This window comes from Chaetura pelagica, unplaced genomic scaffold (assembly GCF_000747805.2).
Source record: "Chaetura pelagica isolate M959 unplaced genomic scaffold, ChaPel_1.0 scaffold76, whole genome shotgun sequence".
Classification (NCBI taxonomy): domain Eukaryota; kingdom Metazoa; phylum Chordata; class Aves; order Apodiformes; family Apodidae; genus Chaetura; species Chaetura pelagica.
Genome location: NW_009970723.1, coordinates 8,616,525 through 8,637,775, shown reverse-complemented (window position 1 = coordinate 8,637,775; position 21,251 = coordinate 8,616,525). Strand labels below are relative to the sequence as shown.

The 21,251-nt window shown below is 40.7% G+C and overlaps 1 protein-coding gene across 1 annotated transcript in view; it reads right to left on the bottom strand.

Annotated features, from left to right (window-relative positions):
- Nucleotides 1-21,251, bottom strand: part of CPQ (carboxypeptidase Q) — a 131,007-nt gene that overhangs the window by 40,773 nt on the left and 68,983 nt on the right. Inside the window, exons 4-5 of the mRNA XM_010006442.1 lie at nt 17,891-18,002; nt 1,258-1,349 (exon numbers count right to left, since the gene is read on the bottom strand). Coding sequence (XP_010004744.1) covers nt 1,258-1,349; nt 17,891-18,002 — 204 coding nt within the window. The remainder of the gene's footprint in view (nt 1-1,257; nt 1,350-17,890; nt 18,003-21,251) is intronic.

Sequence of the window (21,251 nt, the reverse complement as noted above, 5' to 3'; positions counted from 1 at the left end):
TCCAGAGTCCTTAATTAAAATATACTTAACTGTAACCTGTCACCTACCTGAACCTGAGAAACCAAGCTATAAGGTATCTCTTCCAAACGAGAGAGCTGAGCTATCCCTGTAATTTGTAGATATAAGGAGGAACTACATCATGTAAGGGTTGTTAAATACACTTCTTAGTAACATTAAATGAGTTAGTGGGAAATAACTGAATGTTCACCAGTTAGCCAGAAAACTATAACCACTGTAATGCTATCTCTGACAACTCTATTGCAAATGCAAACTGATTTAGTTTTGTTCATCACAATGAATTTGATTCAAAGCAAAGTTTCCATTTATTTGTTCCAATAGGTTGCTTACCACTAAAAACAGACTCCTAGGAACAGTTTTCACAGCATTGTACAGCACATGACTTCCTGAACACATTTGCATTCATCTTGGTTTGCCTAGGATATATTCAACATTGTTGAGGGTAATACTACGGAATTAGAGAAAATAATAAAAGATAAATACTTTAACATAGCTATACAGGTGTAACTTTTTTTTTTTTTTTTTTTCCTGGGAAAAAATTAGAGTCACTCTAAACATATTCCAAAGATTGATCTCCAAAATATTTTTTTGTAACTGCACTTTAAGTCATGATGATCTTTGAAAAGCAATTGTAGGCAGGAGAGACAGATGTGACAATACACAATATTTTAATCCTGAAAAACAGTCGCAGAGTTTGTGTGTTCCTTGCATCACCAGAAATCAGTCATTTAAAATGATCCAGGTTCCAAAAAACTAATAATTGACAAAGAGTATTTTAGATTACATGCTATTAAGGTATCAAACATTTTTCTTTGCATTGTTTTATGTTTTATACTGTAAAATATTATGGGAAAATGCAGTGAAGCAGAAATACATAAGGCAAACAAAAATTATTTATATGGCCAACATGTGTGGACCATTCGTCATGTATTCTCAGAAAATAAGCTATGATTGAAAGCTATGGCAGATATCACCACAAAAGATCAGTTTCAGAACAATTTTGTGACAGTGTCTTAGGTGAAGCAGAACACACATATGGGTGATCACATCACTTTCTGTTAAATGTAAAATGACGTTTATATTTATGATTAAAACCAGAATATAAACTTGCAGGCACAACTGGAATCACTACTTTCGGTTAGATATTAATCTGAACATTTTGAGAAAAAAACAAACATGCAAGTCACAAGACCAGGGAGAAAAGTGCTGTCAAGAAAATAACCTGAAGTCATCGTCTACCTTGTGCAACTGATAGTATTGTTCGGCACCTATTCCGCCTTGCTCTTCTGCTGTCCATAGCACCAAGCGTAGAGTCCTTTTTGGGCGAAGTCCTGGAACATAATTTTAAATACTGTGTTTAGCACTGAATATCCATGTATGTGAGCATTTTTTGCATTTGTCTCCACACTCCAGTGGATGAAAATCCTGGGTTTCCAGTCACCTCTACATTCACCACATACAACCTATGTCAAGTCTGGGGTTTTTTTGTCAAGAGTTTTGCAAGACTTTTTGTCAAGAGTTGCAGTAGTAGAAGAGAAGCACATTTTGGGGACACACTGTAGGTGTCTTAAAACCATAACATAAAATAATAGAATAATTTTGATTGGAAAAGATCTTTGAGATCATCAAGTCGAACTGTTAAAATAACTACCTTCTGAGACACAGGCTGCTGTCATTGGGGTGGTCTGTAGTTCAGGTCTTGCAGGTCTGTTTTCAGCAGACTCAAATCAAATTTTCATGAGAATTACCACTGCTTTCTCATGGCTAAATTATAAAAATTAATTGAAAATGAGCTACTGGATTTTTATGGATGTTTACCCATTTCAAGAACTGAGGGGCTCTGCAATATTATTTTGCTTTTATCAGAGAGATGAAAAGGAACAGTCTGTACTTGGGAATCTGAAATACAATCAGCTGCTGAATGTAAGCACGGCTTTTTAAAACAAGGCAAACACAAGGCCATTTTCTCTTTTGCTCTGGTAAGAAAGGTAAGGTCCCAGATAAATTTTGAAACTGTCTCTGCTGTGGCAGAGCTGAACAGACAATAGTTGTTGCCTTTATTTATTTGATTGATAGGATTCATAAACAAACACATTTGAGACATCAAACCTGAGAGCACAGAAGAGCAAACAGATCAAGAATAAATGGTGTTCTCTGTGCAGTGCAGTACTAATTACATTCAAGCAAAAATAAAGCCCTCAAAACTATTAAAAAAAAAAACCAACACCAAACCACTGAGGAGACTATCACAAGCGATAAAGCATAAATTACCACACACAATTCTGTGCTGAGAAGAAATAATATCAGTATCACTGTCAAAAATTATTTCATTTCCTGGCTGAAATGGATGAAGTTTACAAATAGACATGACCTTCATTATTTTTTTTTTCTCTCAACACGATGAAAATCAACTGAAGATTTCTTTCTCAAAACTACACCCCAGCAATCCTCATAAATGAAGGAAGAATATACCAGGAATGCTCAGAATTTGAAGAAAACACCTTGGATTTTCCAATGTTTCATAATGAAGGAAGCACAAACCTCTGGTTTAAAGGTGTATTTTCTAAATGTTGCTCTGGTGACTATAAACAGAAATGTTACCAAACATAATTATTTTAAAGACACACCTCCCCCCAGTACACACATCCCAGTGGATTCCCTGCTCTCCTAAATCATGACAGTCCACAATTAGCCTCCTTCACTTTTTAAATAAAATTAAGACAGTAAAACAATGATCGGGTTAAAGTCAGAAAATTTTAGACGTCCACAGGTTGGTTAGAAGAGGGTGCTCTAGGAAGAAAAGGTGCTGGGTATAAAGCATAGAGCAGCCAGTCCTGCAGCACAGTTCCAATGGCACTGCAGTTTAAGTGACCAATAGAGGTGTGTTTGTCACATCACAACATTCAAAGCACCAGCCCACCATGCCAAGGTTTGAAAGCAGATTTGGTAGAAAATGCTTGAGACAAAGGAGATGCTTCTCCTGCCTCCTCTCAGGCAAAAACCCAGATGCTTTTGCCTGCCACTGCTGTCCAAAGGGGGACTTGGGATCAGGGACACCACATTTGGCTCCAATGGGCTGCAAACCTATATGATCTCTCCTGCTCTGCAGGAGCTTGAGAAGGTCTCAGCCCACTTGTGGGAAAGAAGCCTGAGATACTTATTGCCCTCTTCTAGGCCATCATGACATCTGTCCATTAAAGTTGGGAAAAGAAAAAGCTGAGCTTTGGACTTTCTCGTTCTGGAGGTGGTATAGTGGCTCTTCCAATTTCACAGATTTCTGCCAGCAGATTTCCTAGTATGTTCTACTGAAATTAAATGGCCAAGTTAAAAAAAAAAAAAAAAGAAAAAGCAGTAAGTGTGTATATGTGTGTGTGTATATCTATATATAAAGCTGTGGAGGCAGTTATTTAAAATACAAACAAAGTCTACAGCAAAAAATCTATACTCCTCATTATCTTAATCTGAAAGTGGTATTTATCTACCTGTTACTAAAATCACAGCTATCCTGACCAAAGAATATCAATTCACATGTAAAATTGCTAACAATATTCTCAATGCACATTTTTATTTAAAAAATATTAAGTACTTCAGTTACAATATTTTTTTTAATGATGTTTAATTATTTTGGCTTACTTCTTGAAAACTACTGGTTCCTAAGCAAGGTATCATCTGCACAAAACCAGAAATCTTGCAAATCACAGCATAAGTATGTGTTGAAATGTTATAATAAAATAGCACTTGGACTAGAAAACTGTGTTCTGTGTAGAAAAGTAGATAGCAAATATTACAATGAAGGAAATCTGTTTCACAAATAAAATAGTGACTCTTCTATTTGTATCTACATAAATGACATATTACATAGTCTAACAAAAAGGACATTAGAAGAAAACAAAATTTAGTTACCCAAAACATTTAAATAGACCATTTTGGCAAAGTGTAGCAGGTATTAACTACATTCATTGATGGATCAGTGTGGTGATCCTATTATGTTCTCCTTGGGTCACTTGGATCTGAGCTTATGTAACTCAAATTAAAATTGCAGAGCTGAGCACCTCTCAAAACCACTGAAATTCCAGTTTCCATACTACTGCAGCATCCCAATAAAGAGAATAGCAGGGGTTTACAGCAGGGTAAAGTTCAGAAGGTGATAGCTGGTACTCAAACTGTTCTTTCAAAGCTGACATAACTAAAATCAAAACCAAAACAACTATAGATCCCCCAAATAAATATACTTCCCCACTTTGTAAACATAAATCCTTACTGATGGAGAAGATTAAGTACAAAGATACTGTATTTTCTAAGAAGACTTTGTATGATGGCTAATGAAACTTCTTCAAAAGAAATCAGTGTATTGCTATAAAACTGATCATCTCTTGCAAATATAAAAAGCATTCCACCCTTGTGAAAAAGGATTTTTTTCCCCTGCACGCCAAGCACTGGAATCACCCACAAGCCAATCAAATAGCTGCTCAGCTTACATAAGGCATGTAAGCAAACTGCAAATTGATGTGAGTGGACTAATAGGTAAAGTATTTTAACCTGCATTTATTTACATTATTTACATTCATAAGAAGTTGCATTAGTTGAAGAGAGGAGAAGCTCCTCAGCAGTACAAAGATGGGGCTGAAGCTCATCTGTATCCAATAAAAAGGAAAATTACTGTAGCCCCACACCAAGCACTCTGAAACTGTGAAGACTTTGAGGTTTCCTAGAGCTTTGCCATCTTCACTCTCTCAAGATCCTGCATCGAACTGAGCATCAAAGCAGAACAAATTGCACTACCAGATCTCCTACTCTCTAATACCGCCTCAGCCACTGATGTATTTGCTTCAGGAGCTACTGGGCAGAGGTACCTACAGGTACACAATCCTCAAGTCCTGTCCACTGCTGCATTTAACATAACAAGTGATGCATTTTTATGCATTATTATCCTGTGGTCTGGAATTTCTTTAAAAGGTTATTAATTCAAAAAGTAGTAAGATACATGATGGCACTGCTGACAATCATTCAATTCATAATTTTCTCCCTACCTTGTTCAGGTCTGCAGTTGATCAGACATAGGAGATTCACCAGGTGAAATTAATTGGGATATAACCATCATGCAAGCAGTTCTCAAAAAATGCCTGGAATTTCTAAAACCTCTTCCACAGCATAAAATGAAACAAGTACTGCACATTTTGCTAAAGAAGACAAGAATTCATCATCTAACACAGTGGTACAAACTGCTTCCATTTCAAGGATCAGAACACTTTCCTGTAAACAAGAATGAAACAGTATATTTAAGATCTCTGCTAAGCCCCTGGTGCAATATCAATAATGTGGAACACTTCCCTGCTTTCGGCTATTTTACAATACTGAAACTCAACTTGTGTAATGTGCTTCATACCAGCTTTGTACTCAAGTAAGACAAGCAAGACCTTACCATGCTCAAACCCTCTGCTTCTAACTGCAGCAGATTACTGTCCATGTCCCATCCACTGCTCTTTGGAGCTGAACATTGTAGCTGCAGACCACTTTTGTCCCCGGTATACTACAAAATATCGACAATCTTGCCTGACACTCTGCACCAAATTTATCACAGATATCATTCCGTGAACAATTTGTAGAGGGCCCTCATACACACCTAACACATCAGTTGCACATGGCCTGTTCTTGTGATGGCATGCTGGTTTTATAAGATTCCTTTGATGACAAGCTGCAGGTTTAGAGTTTAAGGTTGGAACACACACAGCATCGAGAAATGTAAACAAACTTAAACAAACGCATGACTACTATCCTTTTTAATGGGGCCCTTACATGTTTCTTTATTACTTGCTTGTCTTCATCCTTTTTAATTTATTGCAGTTTCTATGGGGTTTGTCTCAAAATAGTGCCTTAGGAAGCTGTGTCTCAGTCTGGCAACCTTTTTCTCTGGGTAATTTCAAAGAATACATACCTATAGCAATAAACTCCAATTTATAGGCTGTCAGTAATAATGCAATTAGTTGACGATGTCCAGACTTTTTTTTGCTGTAGACAAAGAAGTGACCTCCATTCTAAACCAGCAGGATTTTGACTTTCATTCTGTTCTTAGAAATACAATCCTCTGTGATTCCAACAATTAATCTCACTATTTGTGTAGAAAAGTGTCTTTTCATTTAGATGCTTATTTAAAAAGAAATGTTTTTTATCTGACTATAAAATAATGCTTTAACAGAGAAAATCAAAGGCTATTAGAGTTAAAACCTTCACAAAGTATGGCAAAGCAAACCTTTTAAAAAATATCTTCCTATTACTACTGACTATGATATATTTATAATTCTCTAGTGAAGCTCAAATGAGACACAGGGAACAGCTTTCTGCTTGGGAAATTGCCTTTGTTTTCTTAAAATAGTCTAACACAATGCAATCTGCTTGATTTTCCTCTGTTGACATGGGTTCTGTTTGCAGCACTGAGGATGAGCTGCTTGCACAGGATAGTGCTGGGAAGCAAGTAAACCTCTGAGACTTCAAGATCTGAAGAGAATGAGATCTCCTGGAGAAGAAACATGGGACTGCAGGAAGAAGACAAAACGGGCACGACAGGGGCTGATGAGTGGGAAATGAAGGCATAGACAGGAGCCAAGCTGGAGACTGCAGTTTTTATTTTTTATTTTATTTTATTTATTTTCAGTCTCTGGGGAGGCTGAGGAGTTTATGACAAAACAGGAAAGGCAGATTTATCACAGAATCTTACAGGTCGGAAGGGACCTTGAAAGATCGTCTAGTCCAACACCCCTGCCAGAGCAGGGTCACCCAGAGCACATCACACAGGAACTTGTCCAGGCGGGTTTTGAATGTCTCCAGCAAAGGAGACCCCACAGCCTCTCTGGGCAGCCTGTCACAGTGATCTGTCACTCTCACAGGAAAGAAGTTTTTCCTAATATTCACATGGAACCTCCTATGCTTCAGTTTGCATCCATTGCCCCTTGTTCTATCACTCACTGGTCATCACTGAAAAAAGCCTGGCTCCATTGTCCTGACACTCCCCCTTAACATATTGGTAAACTTCGATGAGGTCGCCTCTCAGTCTCCTCCAAGCTAAAGAGATGCAGCTCCCTCAGCATTTCCTTGTAAGGGAGATGTTCCACTCCCTTAATCATCTTTACAGATTTACAGAAGACTGAAGGTGGGAAATGTGAGAAGTTTTAGGTAAATTTATTTTAGGAAAGGGATGGAATATCTGAGAGGAAATGTCAAGGAAAGACCTGGGTATACAAGAGTGGAAACGAAAGCTGTGAATGATTTGCAAGTCTAGTAACTAAAAATAACATGGATTAAGCTTGTTGACTGGGCAGATGGGGGGAGAGGAGGGAAGCACAGCCCAAAGCCTGGTGCGAAGGGCTGCAATCAAGCCATGCAGCAATGCTGCCAGAGCAAAGGTTTCTTTGGGGGGCACCTCCTTGACACCCAGCAGCACAGCTCAGGGACAACTCAGATAAGAAATGCTGACAAATGTGCTCTTCTGCACATGGAGTTTTAAGCAAAGAACCAGTTAGTGTAGTGTCACAAAGTCAACACAAGTAATTAATTTTAAAAAAAGAAAAAAAGGAAAGGCACTACTTGCCTGTTCACATGTAAAACAGCCAAGCCCCCAGTCAGCAGACCCTCCTCCACCCCCTGCCCTGCTCTGATCCAAGCTGATTCTCCCCTGCTCTGATTCTCCAAGTCTCAAAAAAGGAAGAAGACACTGTCCACCTTTAAAATGCACCTTATTCATCCTTACGAAAACTTCCTTCCTTAAAGGTATGTCAAATTGTGGAGCTGACAAGGCAATGAAAGACTCCGCTCCCTCCCTTTCTGGGATTATAAGCTTGAGATGTGGTTTGACCTTACTGAGTGGTGGCTTTGCCTTCTGCCTCTGCTGCCCCGCTCTTTGGATTGGACAAAGCCCGAATCTGCCACACTGTCCTCTGAGCTGATGAGTCTGAAAATGCACCAGCCACGCTTGTCTCCTCATAGTGAAAATATATACCTTAAAAAAACTGACACTAAGGATAAGATGCCTCTGACTTCATCTGGGAAGGATTTCAGCATTTCACCTTGCTACAGATTTAAAAAACAATCACAGTAGCCTCTGTCATCAGGTTTTAAAGATTGTTATAGATAAACAAAGAACACATTTGATCTTGAATTTCCTGGGTAAGCAGCAGTCGATATGAGAAAGGACAACATGGGTATGGAGAGCTGTGAGCCTAAATTTACTGATGGATTAACAACTTTCTAAGTCTGCAGTTACCCCTCTGGTATGCCAACCCAGTATGGAAATTGAAGATTTAAGTATTTGCCGAATACACATTTAACCAAAGGTTGAAATGAAGCAATTAATGCAGTTGTAGTGCAACAGCTTACACAGGAACTTCAGACCAAGTAGATTTAATAGATTTGCAAAAGGTGAAGGTCAGAATAAAATATACAGCTTTGAGGAAGTGCAAAGAATGTAAGAACAAGGAGTTAATATCAGGCACATTTAATTAAAAAAAAACAAACAACAAACCCAACCCTAAAGTAAAACAGTCATTTTAACATGTTACATTAATGTACCTCCTAGACAGCAAACTACACCACCACAGCTATAGGAAATTCAAAAAACATTTAATAAAATTTTTGGCAAGAAAAAAAACAAACAACAAACCCAACCCTAAAGTAAAACCAGTCATTTAATCATGTTACATAATGTACCTCCTAGACAGCAAACTACACCACCACAGCTATAGGAAATTCAAAAAACATTTAATAAAATTTTTGGCAAGTAGGTTAAAATTGCAGTTATGTGACTTCAATTTTACTAGCAGAAAAGGTATTGCTCCAGTGATTGTTTTTTTTAATAAAATGTATCTTTAGTCCATATATACTTGCCAGTGAATTTGGACTCGAGAAACGCAACTTCATACAAAGACTACAGTGAACTGCATAAAAATCTGTCTTACGGTTTTCCAGTCACATTAGTCACGAGTATCATTCAGAGGAGAGTTAAAATTTCAATTTTAAATAAGTTTTAAGGGGAGAAAACTGTCTAATCAACTCTTTATGAGTTACATAAAATGTAATTCAGGTAGTACCTTAAAAATCTTACATGCACTGCTTTAAAAACATTTCTGTAGTTTTCTGTGCTGTTCTCCTATGAAACAGAACTTTGGTTGGGCCAGATCCATGTCTACATCTGTAAGAAAGTTGACTTATGAAACTCCATTTCCTCTTAACACTGGCAAAGAAAGGAAGGGGGGGAGCTACAAATAGTACCTATCACTACACATTTCTCCCTTCCTCATGTGGGTATAGATCATTGTCTAGGAATGCAGGAAAGCTACGTAAAAGGTGTGATGGCTGGGATTAGACTTTGTCAACAATCATCCTTCCTTCATCAGGCTGCTCTAGCAGTGATGGCATCAGGCATCCTGCCCTAGGTGCAGAAGAGGAAAATGTGCCGTTCATTTACTTGACTCCTGGTTTTTGCTGGCTCTGGCAGGTCCCCATAACAAATATTTTTTTACATGGAAGAAACAGCATTCCCAGAAGCAATTGGAAGCACAGGCTTCCAAGGAGCAGGAGATTTCCTGATCTCATGTGGCATGCAGACATGACTGAACATGAGCTCAGTGCACGAGACAACAGCAAAAGCCAGGAAACGTTTACTCTGTACAACAATCCATCAATACAGTGGTCTTTGGAGTGCAGCCTTTCCTGAAGTCTGTACCAATTACTTCAACACAGGCAGGAGTTCAGATAGCAGTAACTGGCAATGTCTGACACTGCTGCAGTTGAAGAAACTGAAGGCAAAGAGGGTAAGTTTGTGATCTGGCAAATTCACAGCACAGTCACTAAGCTTCTTCTGAAGCTGCATCCTTTAAACACATAGACTGGGCAGTCGTGGCTGGTGGACATGTGTGCACCTCCGGGTTTGGCAGGACAACAAGAGTTGACTAGTGAGACTCAAACACAGCCAGGGAAAGGTAGAAAACACATTTCTGAACAAGGAGAGACAGCTTGTGGGTAAATGTTGCTGAAAGAAACCTGGGATATGAACAAAGGACCCGTTGACTATTTCATTTCTCCTGTGCTAGCAGAGATGAGACTCTGAAAATAAACTAGACTGTAGTGTCAATTAGCAGACCCCTTCAGCTTCTCAACACGGAAAAAAAATTGGCTCCAGTTGTTTTAATTAAAAAGAGACACAACAGTTTTCATGTCTGAAGTTTTTCAGAATAAAGCAGTGAAATTCATCCACCAAAATCAACTGCATCTTTAACTCCAATGGGCTCTCTACTAGAGTGAGGAGGCATAAAATATACTTGGAAAGCTGACCCTGCCATACGACCACCTTTTAAAGACTTCTGTTATTTTTGTTATTCAGTTACCTCAAGCTCCCTTTAAGGATAAAATCCTGTGTTTCTAGAGCTGGAGCACAAGGTGGTTTTGGAAAGGCACGCATCAGGGTAGGAGCTGGGCAGAGTGCCCATGACCTTGCCTGGGAAATGCCCCTTGGCCCAAGGATGCAAGTATTCGTATCTGAAAGCATCAGACACATACCACCTGCTTCTTGCTCAAATACATCATACACAAGTATTAGTCCTGAGCAAGACCAGTACAGCAGCAGCAGAAGGCTTGAAATGGTGTGAGAGGAACACAAATAACTTCTTCACAGAAACTGGCAACCAACATCTGGAGCAGAATCCAGTCCCACAGATGGTCTGTCCAAGCCGCATAGCCAACTAAAGGCAAAATACGGCACCAAAATAAATTTGGGGTAATTTTATAGTGGTTTTTTTATGAGTAGCTGCTTAACTAGTCTTTTTACCTCACCTGGAAAGGCAGCTTCTTTAGTAAAGCTCATGTAACATGGGGACAAAAGAACCTGTGTTTCAAATTACACCAGACTAGCATGAAAATGCTGAGGCAAATGGTATCGGCCATCCCCAGAGACACCTTCTTTGCACACAAATTAATAAATGTAAAATTGGAGAATTATAAATGTAACCTGAAAATGAGTTGGGTCTGAGATTTCTAGACTGTAATTTGCAATCCAGCTGCTGTTCCACAAAACCAGAAAACCCCAATTTGCTTGAGTGCTGTCTCTCCTGCAGCTTCCAAATGCCCTCATGCCACATTGCAACTTATGCAACACTCCATGGATTCTCTTGGCTTAAAGATGAGAACCCTTCAGCCCTTTCTTCCTAAAACATTCACAGTGCCTTCCCATCATCTCTAAATTACCCCAAACAACACTCTCATTACCATCATAGCAATATTTGCTACCTATCACACACAGTTTGCAGACAGATTATAACGTAGGAGGCTCTGGTGCTTACACCAAAGCTACATATGTGCTGGTTAACCAGGCGTTCATCATCACAGGGAAAGGATAAAAGCAGAGTTCCCTCCTGCCTCTCCCTCAGTTAGCACATGAATGCACTCACCCATCTCTCTCCATCACCCATTTGCAAAGAACATAGCAGAATTTCATATTCTTAATCTTTCTATGCCTCTATCAAACTTGGTTAAAATTGATCAAAAGGTTACAAACTATGGAGGGCTGGGGAGGGTGGCAGCTGCCAGACACAGCTGCAGGCAAACTGCACATTGCACAAGCTCACTGCCTCGGACACCCTGCTGGCAGTTACGAAGGGTAATTTCTTAAGCATCAGAAATCCTTAGCTAATTGCAACAGCACCAGCTCCACTGAAGGAAAAGGAGATTACCAGTTCAGACTAGCTCACACACTGCCTCAGCGCCTCTCAAGGCATCTTTATTTCCAGAAAAAGGAATAAAAGCAATAACCAGCTGAAACTTTCATCTTTCTTTACATAAACAACTTCTATGGAAACACTTCCAGTTCTTCATTTTTTAACCACATAAGCTTGCCAGAGATCTTCTCAATCAGCAGTATATATAAGCTTCAAAAGTTCCAGGAAAAAAAAATACTGTTTTTCTTTCCTTTGCGCTTCATTAAACTTCAGTGTTCACCAGGAGAAAAGGCCCCTTTGGATGACATCCATCAATATGGCCACTAGCTGGTGAATTTTTCTGAAATTACCTACTGGCAAAGCAAGCAACCATATGAGTACAGCTGATTCGGATAAACTGGTACAGATTTCCTTAGCTGCACTAAGGAAAACACTTCTGTTCACTCAGGTCTGGAGAGATCTATGACCGCTTCTGGTACCAACAGGTGCACAAGGCAGTGCTGGCCTTTAACTGGAGGTTGCTGAAGGGGATGTTTTGAGAGTGAAGCTGCATACACACAGAAAAGAAGAGATGGGTTTCAGTCTTCTGCACATGGTGGCTGTGGAAAAGCACAAGGAGCAAGATTCCTTGTGCTGAAATGTAACCATCCAAAAGTCAATGTTTGCTCTACATTTACTGTCTGTGCTTCCTCCCTGCAGAAGAAGGAGAGGGAACGGCACTGTCAGCAGGTGCCCCTTTCCCCTCACCCTATTGTGGAAGATGGGCAGAGAGATGTTGCAGCTATTAGAAACAATTTTTAGTTCTTCAGTTAGGCTTTCCAGATCTAATTGAATCTTACAGCTCTGAACAGTACCCAAAAAACTCCAGTAGTTCCCAGTCTGGTCCTATGTTTTTAAGGTTCTATTCTTTTATTTTGAATTGTATTCATGGGATTTTACATGAATTATTTTTTTTTTATTCTACTCTTTGGCAATGTAATATAAAATTATTTCAGTTCAGTCTAGCTTTCATGTAGTTCCCTTTCTCTCAAAAAGGAGAAACATTCAGGCAAAGTCCAAAAGTGAAATGGAAAAAAAAATTTGATCAAAAGCTCAAAGAGTCAAAGACCATAAATCTGCTTCAGAGTGTGCTACTGCTATGTGTTCTTATAGGGAACACAGAACTATTAAAGTGTCTGGAAATCTACAAAAACACCAGAAAGAAAAAATAAAATAACATAAATATATCAACATAGCACAGAAACTGCCAGCTCAATTAGAAAACTAAAAGCAAACACTGAAGATTCGGTCTATATTAAGTCTAACATAGTAATTTACTTGGAAATAAAAGCAAAAAAACTGTTAAAAATTTACTTGAGGTAAGAAAACAAGCTGCACTTTAAAAAATAAAATACAGTCATATTAAACTATAATTTAAATGATTTTTCAATGAATTTCATGTATCTGGTTGTAAGCCAATAGCTATTACATGGTTTAGGGAAAAGGTTATGTTGAAAGTATGGAGTGGTATTTAAACGATAATAATTCTTCAAGTATTACATAAAAGTATCAAAATCCTAATTAGCAGGCATAACTTGTGTCAACCAGCCATGTTCAAGGGTCACAGGGATATCATGATGAAGTGCTATTAGATCATCACTGAAGAAAATGGCTTAAATAGAGGACTAATATCTTGCTTTCATGGAACCAATGAACCACAGCAGCAGCAGTGGGAGTATTTCTCACTACATGACACAAACTTCATATTCTAGAATTCATATTTCAGAATGCTCACTTCAGCTTTAAGATCATATCACCACAGCTGCAGGATGAGTTACACGCTGGTAAATGTAGGCATGGTTTTTATGGCTACGCAATGCACCATGGCATTAAGACATCCAGCACACAGTAAAAAATATTCTGCACATGCCTACAGACAAACCAGTTGAGCTGGATTCTCCTCATGCTAAATGTATTTGGTGGACTAGACTGAGACTAAATTTATCAGGGTCCAAAAGGCTATTAAACCAAGCCTCCACAGTTCAAAATAAAATGGGCACTCAAACCACAATCTATGGAACTGAAATACATTTTTATTGAAATAAAACTCATTATTTCATTTCTCACAAAATCTGCACATCTGCTACTTTGCTGTCCTTTTTGTCAGATTTTATGTGCATCATAAGATATAAAACCATTAACCAACATGCTATGGAAGACAGTTTACAAAAGGGCCTGTCCCCCATGGTTATCTACAGGCTAGATGGGATGACACAGACATCCTTTCCCAACCTTTCAATCCCACAGAACACTGGTACAACAAGAAGAGCTGAACACAACAGCTGGCCAGAACAGAGGGCATGAGCAAAGGCTCCGGCATTTCCCAGCTGAGAAAACAGCATTTCACCACAGGTCGTAGAGCAAACACAGAGGCTACCACCAGAGGAAATCAAATATTTGAACAAGCAGAGAGTGATGCATTTCAGTCATGCATGAAGGGAAATCCAGCGAATAAGAATTATACAATGCCACCAGGAACTTGCCCTTAAGAGACACAGAATAGTTTATTCTGAATGGAATAGAGTCAGCAAACACAGAAGCTTTTTTTTTTTTTTTTCCTAATAGTGGAGGAAGCAGAGACAATTTTCCAGAAATCATAAAAGAAAGATTAAAAAACCCCACAAAACAATAAAAAAGGAGTAAGCCTGGATTCTTCTGTAGAATAATCCTCTTTAGCTTGCTTTTGAAAGACTAAAAATGAAAACAGATGCACTTTGTTTTCAGTCACACACTGATATTCCAATCATTCCAAGGCTGGGAAAATGAGAGATAAGAGATTTAAATAATGCAAAATAAAGGAATAGGAATTCAGAGGGATGTCTGATATTTATCATTGCAGTATGAGAGTGGCTAGTCACATCACAGAGCTTGTCTACAAAGAGTTCTTTAAGATACACTGAGATTGTTCAAGTGCACAAATCCTTCTGATTGGAAGCAGGGAAGGCTAGTTTCTTATTTAAATTCTGCCAGAGCTAAGAGCAGGAGCAGCTGATTTTAATTTTTAATGAAGAGGTGGTATAGTCCTCTTGACCATAGGTTACAGTTTTGGAAAAAGGGAAAAGAGGTTCCATCTGACAAAGGGGGAAATGCATACTTGGATATCAAATTGACCACCTAAGAAGCACCTAAGAAGCAGTTATAGAAGCAAAATCAGCAAAAAACTACAGATCAAGCAGTAAGATTGCAATTTGGAGTTTGGGGACCAGACTAGGCAACAGCAGACTGGGAACAGGAGGACACCAGACTAACCTTTGAGAGGCTGAGTGTCTGGAGAACACAGGTGGATGGCTGTGCAACCATAGCTCCCTCTTGCACATACATAGGCACTGCCCCATCTCACCTTGTGGACCATCGCTTCCACCAAACACACCCTATCTAGACATTCCTGGATCATGTCCTTCTACAATAACAAATGGTCTGCAGCCCGTTTCTACCCACAAGTCAGAGGAAGCCCATGAGCAGAAGAAATTTGCCTTCCAGAACCTGCTCAGGTGAGCTATGCAAACAAGCAGTAGGTTGAGCAAGTCCATACTGGTATTTTATCTGTATCACTTCTGGGCTGACAGTGTGTGTGCCAACTTCAGAAGAGTCCGACTCATCTACAGACCAAATTCCAGAAGCCAGTCACCTTGTCACCCTACTGATTACCAAGAATGATTCAAAGAAGTAATCCCTGGAACCAGAACATTGCTCTGCATCCCACAAACCTAGTGCAGCAGGATATATGGTGTGCAAGGCCTCAGAGTCAAATGTTCCTTGGTGAGAGGTATGAGCCCATGACAGGTTGTCATGGTTAAGCCAAATTTGAGAGAAGTGTATCCTTGCAGTGATGAGACTCATGTGTGTGCTTCCTGGGACCTGGATTACCTAGCCAAGGAAATCAGCCACGACTGTCCAAGCAGAGCCTGAGCACACAGCAACATAAAAGCAGACTAATCAGGAAATTGTCCCTCAAGCACAAAGCTGAGAGTGCACCAGTTTGATGGTATAGATGTTTCTCTCAATATTTGGTGGAACATGTCCAGGCGGGATGTACATTTATTTAGGAAGAATGTTCAAGAAAAAAATAAAACCACAGAAATATATACATTGGAAATACGAATTTCTGTGAAGTTTAGAATCAATTTTGCTGAGTATCTTTGCAGGTAGATGAAAAGACCAGAGGCAGGATCACTGCTTAGTTCCAGTCCTCGTTACATGCTCTTGAGAGAGACTTAGATGACATGTTCTTCAGAAGATATCAAGAACGATGTTAGGGAGTAGGAATTTAAATTAACTGAGTAGCTGCTGTAAAAGCAACACATGTAGGACAGTGAAAGATGTTGAATGACAATGCTTGCTTAAAAGGCAGAAAACAATATGACCAAATACAAACAACAACTGACCTGTCAGCCTCACCTCTGTGCCTGGAAAGATCATGGAACAGATCCTCCTAGAAGCTATCCTAAGGCACATGGAGGACAGGGAGGTGAGTTGAGACACCAGCATGGCTTCAGCAGGGATAAGACCAGCCTGATCCACCTAGTAGCCTTCTATGATGGAGTGACTGCATCAGTGGACAAAGGAAGAGCTACAGATGTTGTTTATCTGGACTTCTGTAATGCCTTCGATATAGTTCCCCAAAATATCCTTCTCTCTAAATTGGAGAGATAAGGATTTGGTGGGTGAACTGTTCCATGGATGAGGGATTGGCTGGATGGTCACATCCAGAAGTAGTGGTCAAGGGCTCACACCCAGATGGAGCTTGATGGCAAGTGGCCCCTTAGGGGTCTGCACTGGGACCATTTAGGCCCAGGGCAGACTGCAAACTGCACTAAACTGCGCTGTTTAGTGTCTTCATAAGTAACACAGACAGTGGGATCGAGTGCATCCTCAGCAAGTTTGCTGATGACACTGAGCTGTGTGATGTGCTTGACAGGCCTGAGGGATGGGATGCCACCCAGAGAGTCCTGGACAGGCTTGAGAAGTAGGCTCATGTGAACTTCATGAAGTTCAACAAGGCCAAGTGCAAAGTCCTGCACATTAGTCAGGGTAACCCCTGGTATCAATACAGGCTGGGGGATAAAGATTGAGAGCAGCCCTATGGGGAAGGACTGGGGGGTACTGGTAGATTAAAAACTGGACATGAGTCAACAATGTGTCCTTGCAGCACAAAAAGCCAACAGTGTCCTGGGCTGCATCAAAAGATGCATGGCCAGCAGGTCGAAGGAGGTGATTCTGCCCCTCTACTCTGCCCTGGTGAGACCCCACTCCAGTACCGTGTCCAGCTCTGGAACCCTCAATAGAGGAAAGACATTAAGGTGTTGGAGCAGGTCCAGAGGAGGGCCACAAAGATGAGAGGGCTGGAGCACCTGTCCTATGAGGAAAGGCTAAGAGAGTTTGGGTTGCTCAGTCTGCAGAAGGGAAGGCTCTGGAGAAACCTTACTTCCAATACTTAGAGGACTAATAAGAAAGATGGGGACAAAGTTGTTAGCAGAGACCATAGTGATAGGACAAGGAATAAAGGCTTTAAATCAGAAGAGGGTAGATTTAGACTAGATCTAAGGAAAAAAATGTTTACAATGAGGGTGGTGAAACACTGGAACAAATTTCCCAGAGAGGTGGTAGATGCCCCATACCTGGAAACATTCAGGGTCAAGTTGGATGGTGCTCTGAGCAACCTGATCTAGTTGAAGATGTTTCTGCTCACTGCAGGTGTGGTTGCACTAGATGTTCTTTAAAGGTTCCTGCCAAACCAAACTATTATGTAATTCTATAATTCTATGAATATCAGAAGGCTATCTGGGACTTCATGAAGCTTCATCTTCATTAACAGGGAGGAACTCCTTAAGACAAAATGGAGTTCTAAGGTACCTAGAAATAATATCTTACATGGAACTTTCAGTCTATGATGATGATGACCATCATGATAGATTCAAAGCAGGTTCAAAGCACAGTCTGGATCATTGATGTGTTGCTTTTTGGTGACTCCTGTGATTAAAGATGGAGTTTAGTAGACAAATTTGGAAAATATTTATACTAAGTATGAATATTTGTACTCAAGGAATGGATAAAATAGAAAATTCAGTTTAGACAACACACAATGTCAGGGAAATGTAATACATCAAAAACATCTTATATTAAATATTTACCCAGATCCTTAATGAGTGATAATGCCTCCCATGATATAAATGCTCCACCACCGTCATCCATAGCTCCCTGCCCAACGTCCCAGCTGTCCAGATGTCCACTGACCAATACAATCTGGAAAAGCAATTAGGAGAAAACATATCTACATGAAAACGCTGAATCAGAAAATTCAGTTCAACATTTAAGCATTTAAATGATTTTGTTGTAAGTTTGGCTTTTTGGTTTAGAAGAGCAGGAAGAAAACATTTCAAATAAAACTCAAATATTGTTCTCTAGTCACTTAATAGAAGTCTGGGATGACCAAATGCATCCTACTGCTTCAAACCACTGCCTAAATAAAACTAGGTATGCTGTGAAAAATGTTTAAATGAAAGGTTTTATTTTGTACATTAACAAAGTGCATACTTTCCAGAGACACAGGACTACTACACTGCAGAATAGTGAAAATATCTTTCATATTCCAGCTGTTTAAGCCCTTAGGCAGGAATTTGATTAACCCTATTTTTGGGCGCATAAGAAATATGAACTTGGACTAAAGTGTTCCCAGACAGAGGCTGGTTTTTTATTATATGTCTATGGTACTGGTCACAGAGGACCTCTATTTTATTACTGGATGCCCTATGTGCTACAACAATGACAAGGTATTTTACAGTTTCATTAGTCATAAGGATATTTAAAATTAAAAACCACATGGTAGCAAGTCCCAAACTGGTTTTCTGGGGTTTTCTGCAAAGAAAGTTTTGTGACTACAGTAGACTATAGTAGTATATGTATCTCCAGAAACACTCATTTTCAGAGCTGAACTCTTCAAATGTCAACAAGCAGCACCAGACCAACAACAGAAGGGAGACACTTCCCTAACTGGACCTGAAGCTGAAGGGCTGAAGGATCTTTGATTGCAATGGAGAGGGCAAGGAAGGACAAGAACTCTGAGCTGAGTAGGCAGTGTGGTAAAATGATGCAATAAGGCAAAACCAAGAGCAGGCAGTTGCTGCAGTGGCCCAAGAGACTTCCAAGAACTGGTACCAGTCAATTTCCCTTAGGATAGGATGGAAATGGAAGCACCCAACTTAGGACAACTCAGCACTGAAGAAAAACTGAAGAAAACTGTGGAACATCTATCTCTGTTCTGTGCAGAACTGGCCATACATGAAGGGATGCTTCCAATTGCCTGGTCAGCTGACATGAATCAGCTCTAGGAGTTGTGAGCTCTAGAAGACGAAAAAATGTTCATTCCTCCTGCCACCTTTTCCCTAAAGGAGGAGGATCTCCTGGCATATCATCTCAGCTTCATACATCACAGAACAACTACACTAGCACTGATAATGAGCACATGAGTTTTTCCTATTATGAATCCTGGAGCATGAGAGTCTACACCAATATTGTGCAGCTAACATTGCAAGGAACTATCTTGGGACCCAATCATGAAAATCCCTATTTTCTCCTTCACATCACAGAAATCTTAGCAAATTTTCACTGTTAAAAAAATAAATGCACAACCAGATCATGGCAATGGAGTGCAGCAAATGTGATCTCAGACAACACAACTAAAAGGCCCCGTCGCTTAAACAAGAGCCATGACAAGTTACAAGCCTCAAGACAACTGGGCTCCTGAGTTGGTAGAGAAGGACAGGGACAGGGAGCAGAATCCCCCTCCTGCAATCCAGGAGGAAGTAGTTAGGGACCTGCTGTGCCACTTAGATCCCAACAAGACCATGGGTCCAGATGGGATTCATCCTAGGGTGTTGAGGGAGCTGGCGGAAGAATTGGCTAAGCCACTCTCCATCATTTATCACCAGTCCTGGTTGACTGGGGAGATCCCAGATGACTGGAGGTTGGCCAGTGTGACCCTATAGACAAGAAAGGGCAGAAGGAGGATCTGGGGAACTATAGGCCTGTCAGCCTGACCTCAGTGCTTGGCAAGATTATGGAACAGATCATCCTGAGTGCCATCAAACAGCATACAGAAGACAACCAGGGGATCCGGTCCAGCCAACATGAGTTTAGGAAAGGAAGGTCCTGCCTGACCAATTTCATCTCCTTCTGTGACTAGGTGACCTGCCTAGTGGACAAGGGGAAGGCTGTGGATGTGGTTCTGCCTCGACTTCAGCAAGGCCTTGGACACAGTTTCCCACAGCATCCTCCTGGAGAAGCTAGCAATCCATGGCTTTGACAGGTGCACCCTTTGCTGGGTTAAAAACTGATTGGATGAGCAGGCCCAGAAAGTGATGGTGAATGGAGCTGCATCCAGCTGGGGTCTGGTGACCAGTGGTGTCCCCCAGGGATCAGGGCCCAATCCTATTCAACATCTTTACTGATGACCTGAATGTGGGGATTGAGTCCACCCTCAGTAAGTTCAGAGATGACACCAAGCTGGGAGGGAGTGTTGATCCGCCAGAGGGTAGCAAGAAGCTGCAGGGGGACCTGGACAGGCTGGGTTGATGGGCCAAGGCCAATGACATGAAATTGAACAAGACCAAGTGCAGAGTCCTGCCCTCTGGCCACAACAACCCCCGGCAGCGCTACAGGCTGGGGAGGAGTGGCTGGAGAGCAGCCCAGCAGAGGGACCTGGGGGTGCTGGTTGGCAGGTGGTTGAACATGAGCCAGCAGGGTGCCCAGGTGGCCTGGAAGGACAATGGCATTCTAGCTTGTGTCAGGAATAGTGTGGCCAGCAGGTCTAGGGATGTGATTCTCCCCTGTACTCAGCACTGGTGAGGCCTCACCTGGAGTTCTGTGTCCAGTTCTGGGCCCCTCACTGCAAAAAGGATATTGAGGTGCTGGAGCAGGTCCAGAGGAGAGCAACGAGGCTGGTGAAAGGACTAGAGGGAAAGTCTTATAGGGACAGGCTGAGGGAGCTGGGGTTGTTCAGCTTGGAGAAGAGGAGATTCAGGGGGGACCTTATCACTCTCTATAACTACCTGAAGTGAGGCTGTAGTCAGGTAGAGGCTGGGCTCTTTTTCCAGGCAACTGGCAACAAGACAAGAGGGCATGGCCTCAAGCTGCTCCAGGGGAGGTTTAGGTTGGATATTAGGAAGTACTTCCCCACAGAGAGGGTGATTAGACATCAGAATGGACTTCCCAGGGAAGTGATAGAGGCACCATCCCTGCATGTGTTCGAGGAAAGACTTAGTGCCATGGTCTTGCCAATGTGGTGGTGTTAGGTCATAGGCTGAACTTGATGATCTTAAAGGTCTTTTCCAGCCTTGGTGATTCTATGATTCTGTGATATATACTTCATTGCCACATTCCCAATCAGAATATGCCAAAACTCTTTACATTTAGAAAAGACACTATGAAATGTTAATAAATGTGCGTATGATAAAAAACAGAAGTGTCATGCTCTAGAAGCTGGAAAAGCTTGTA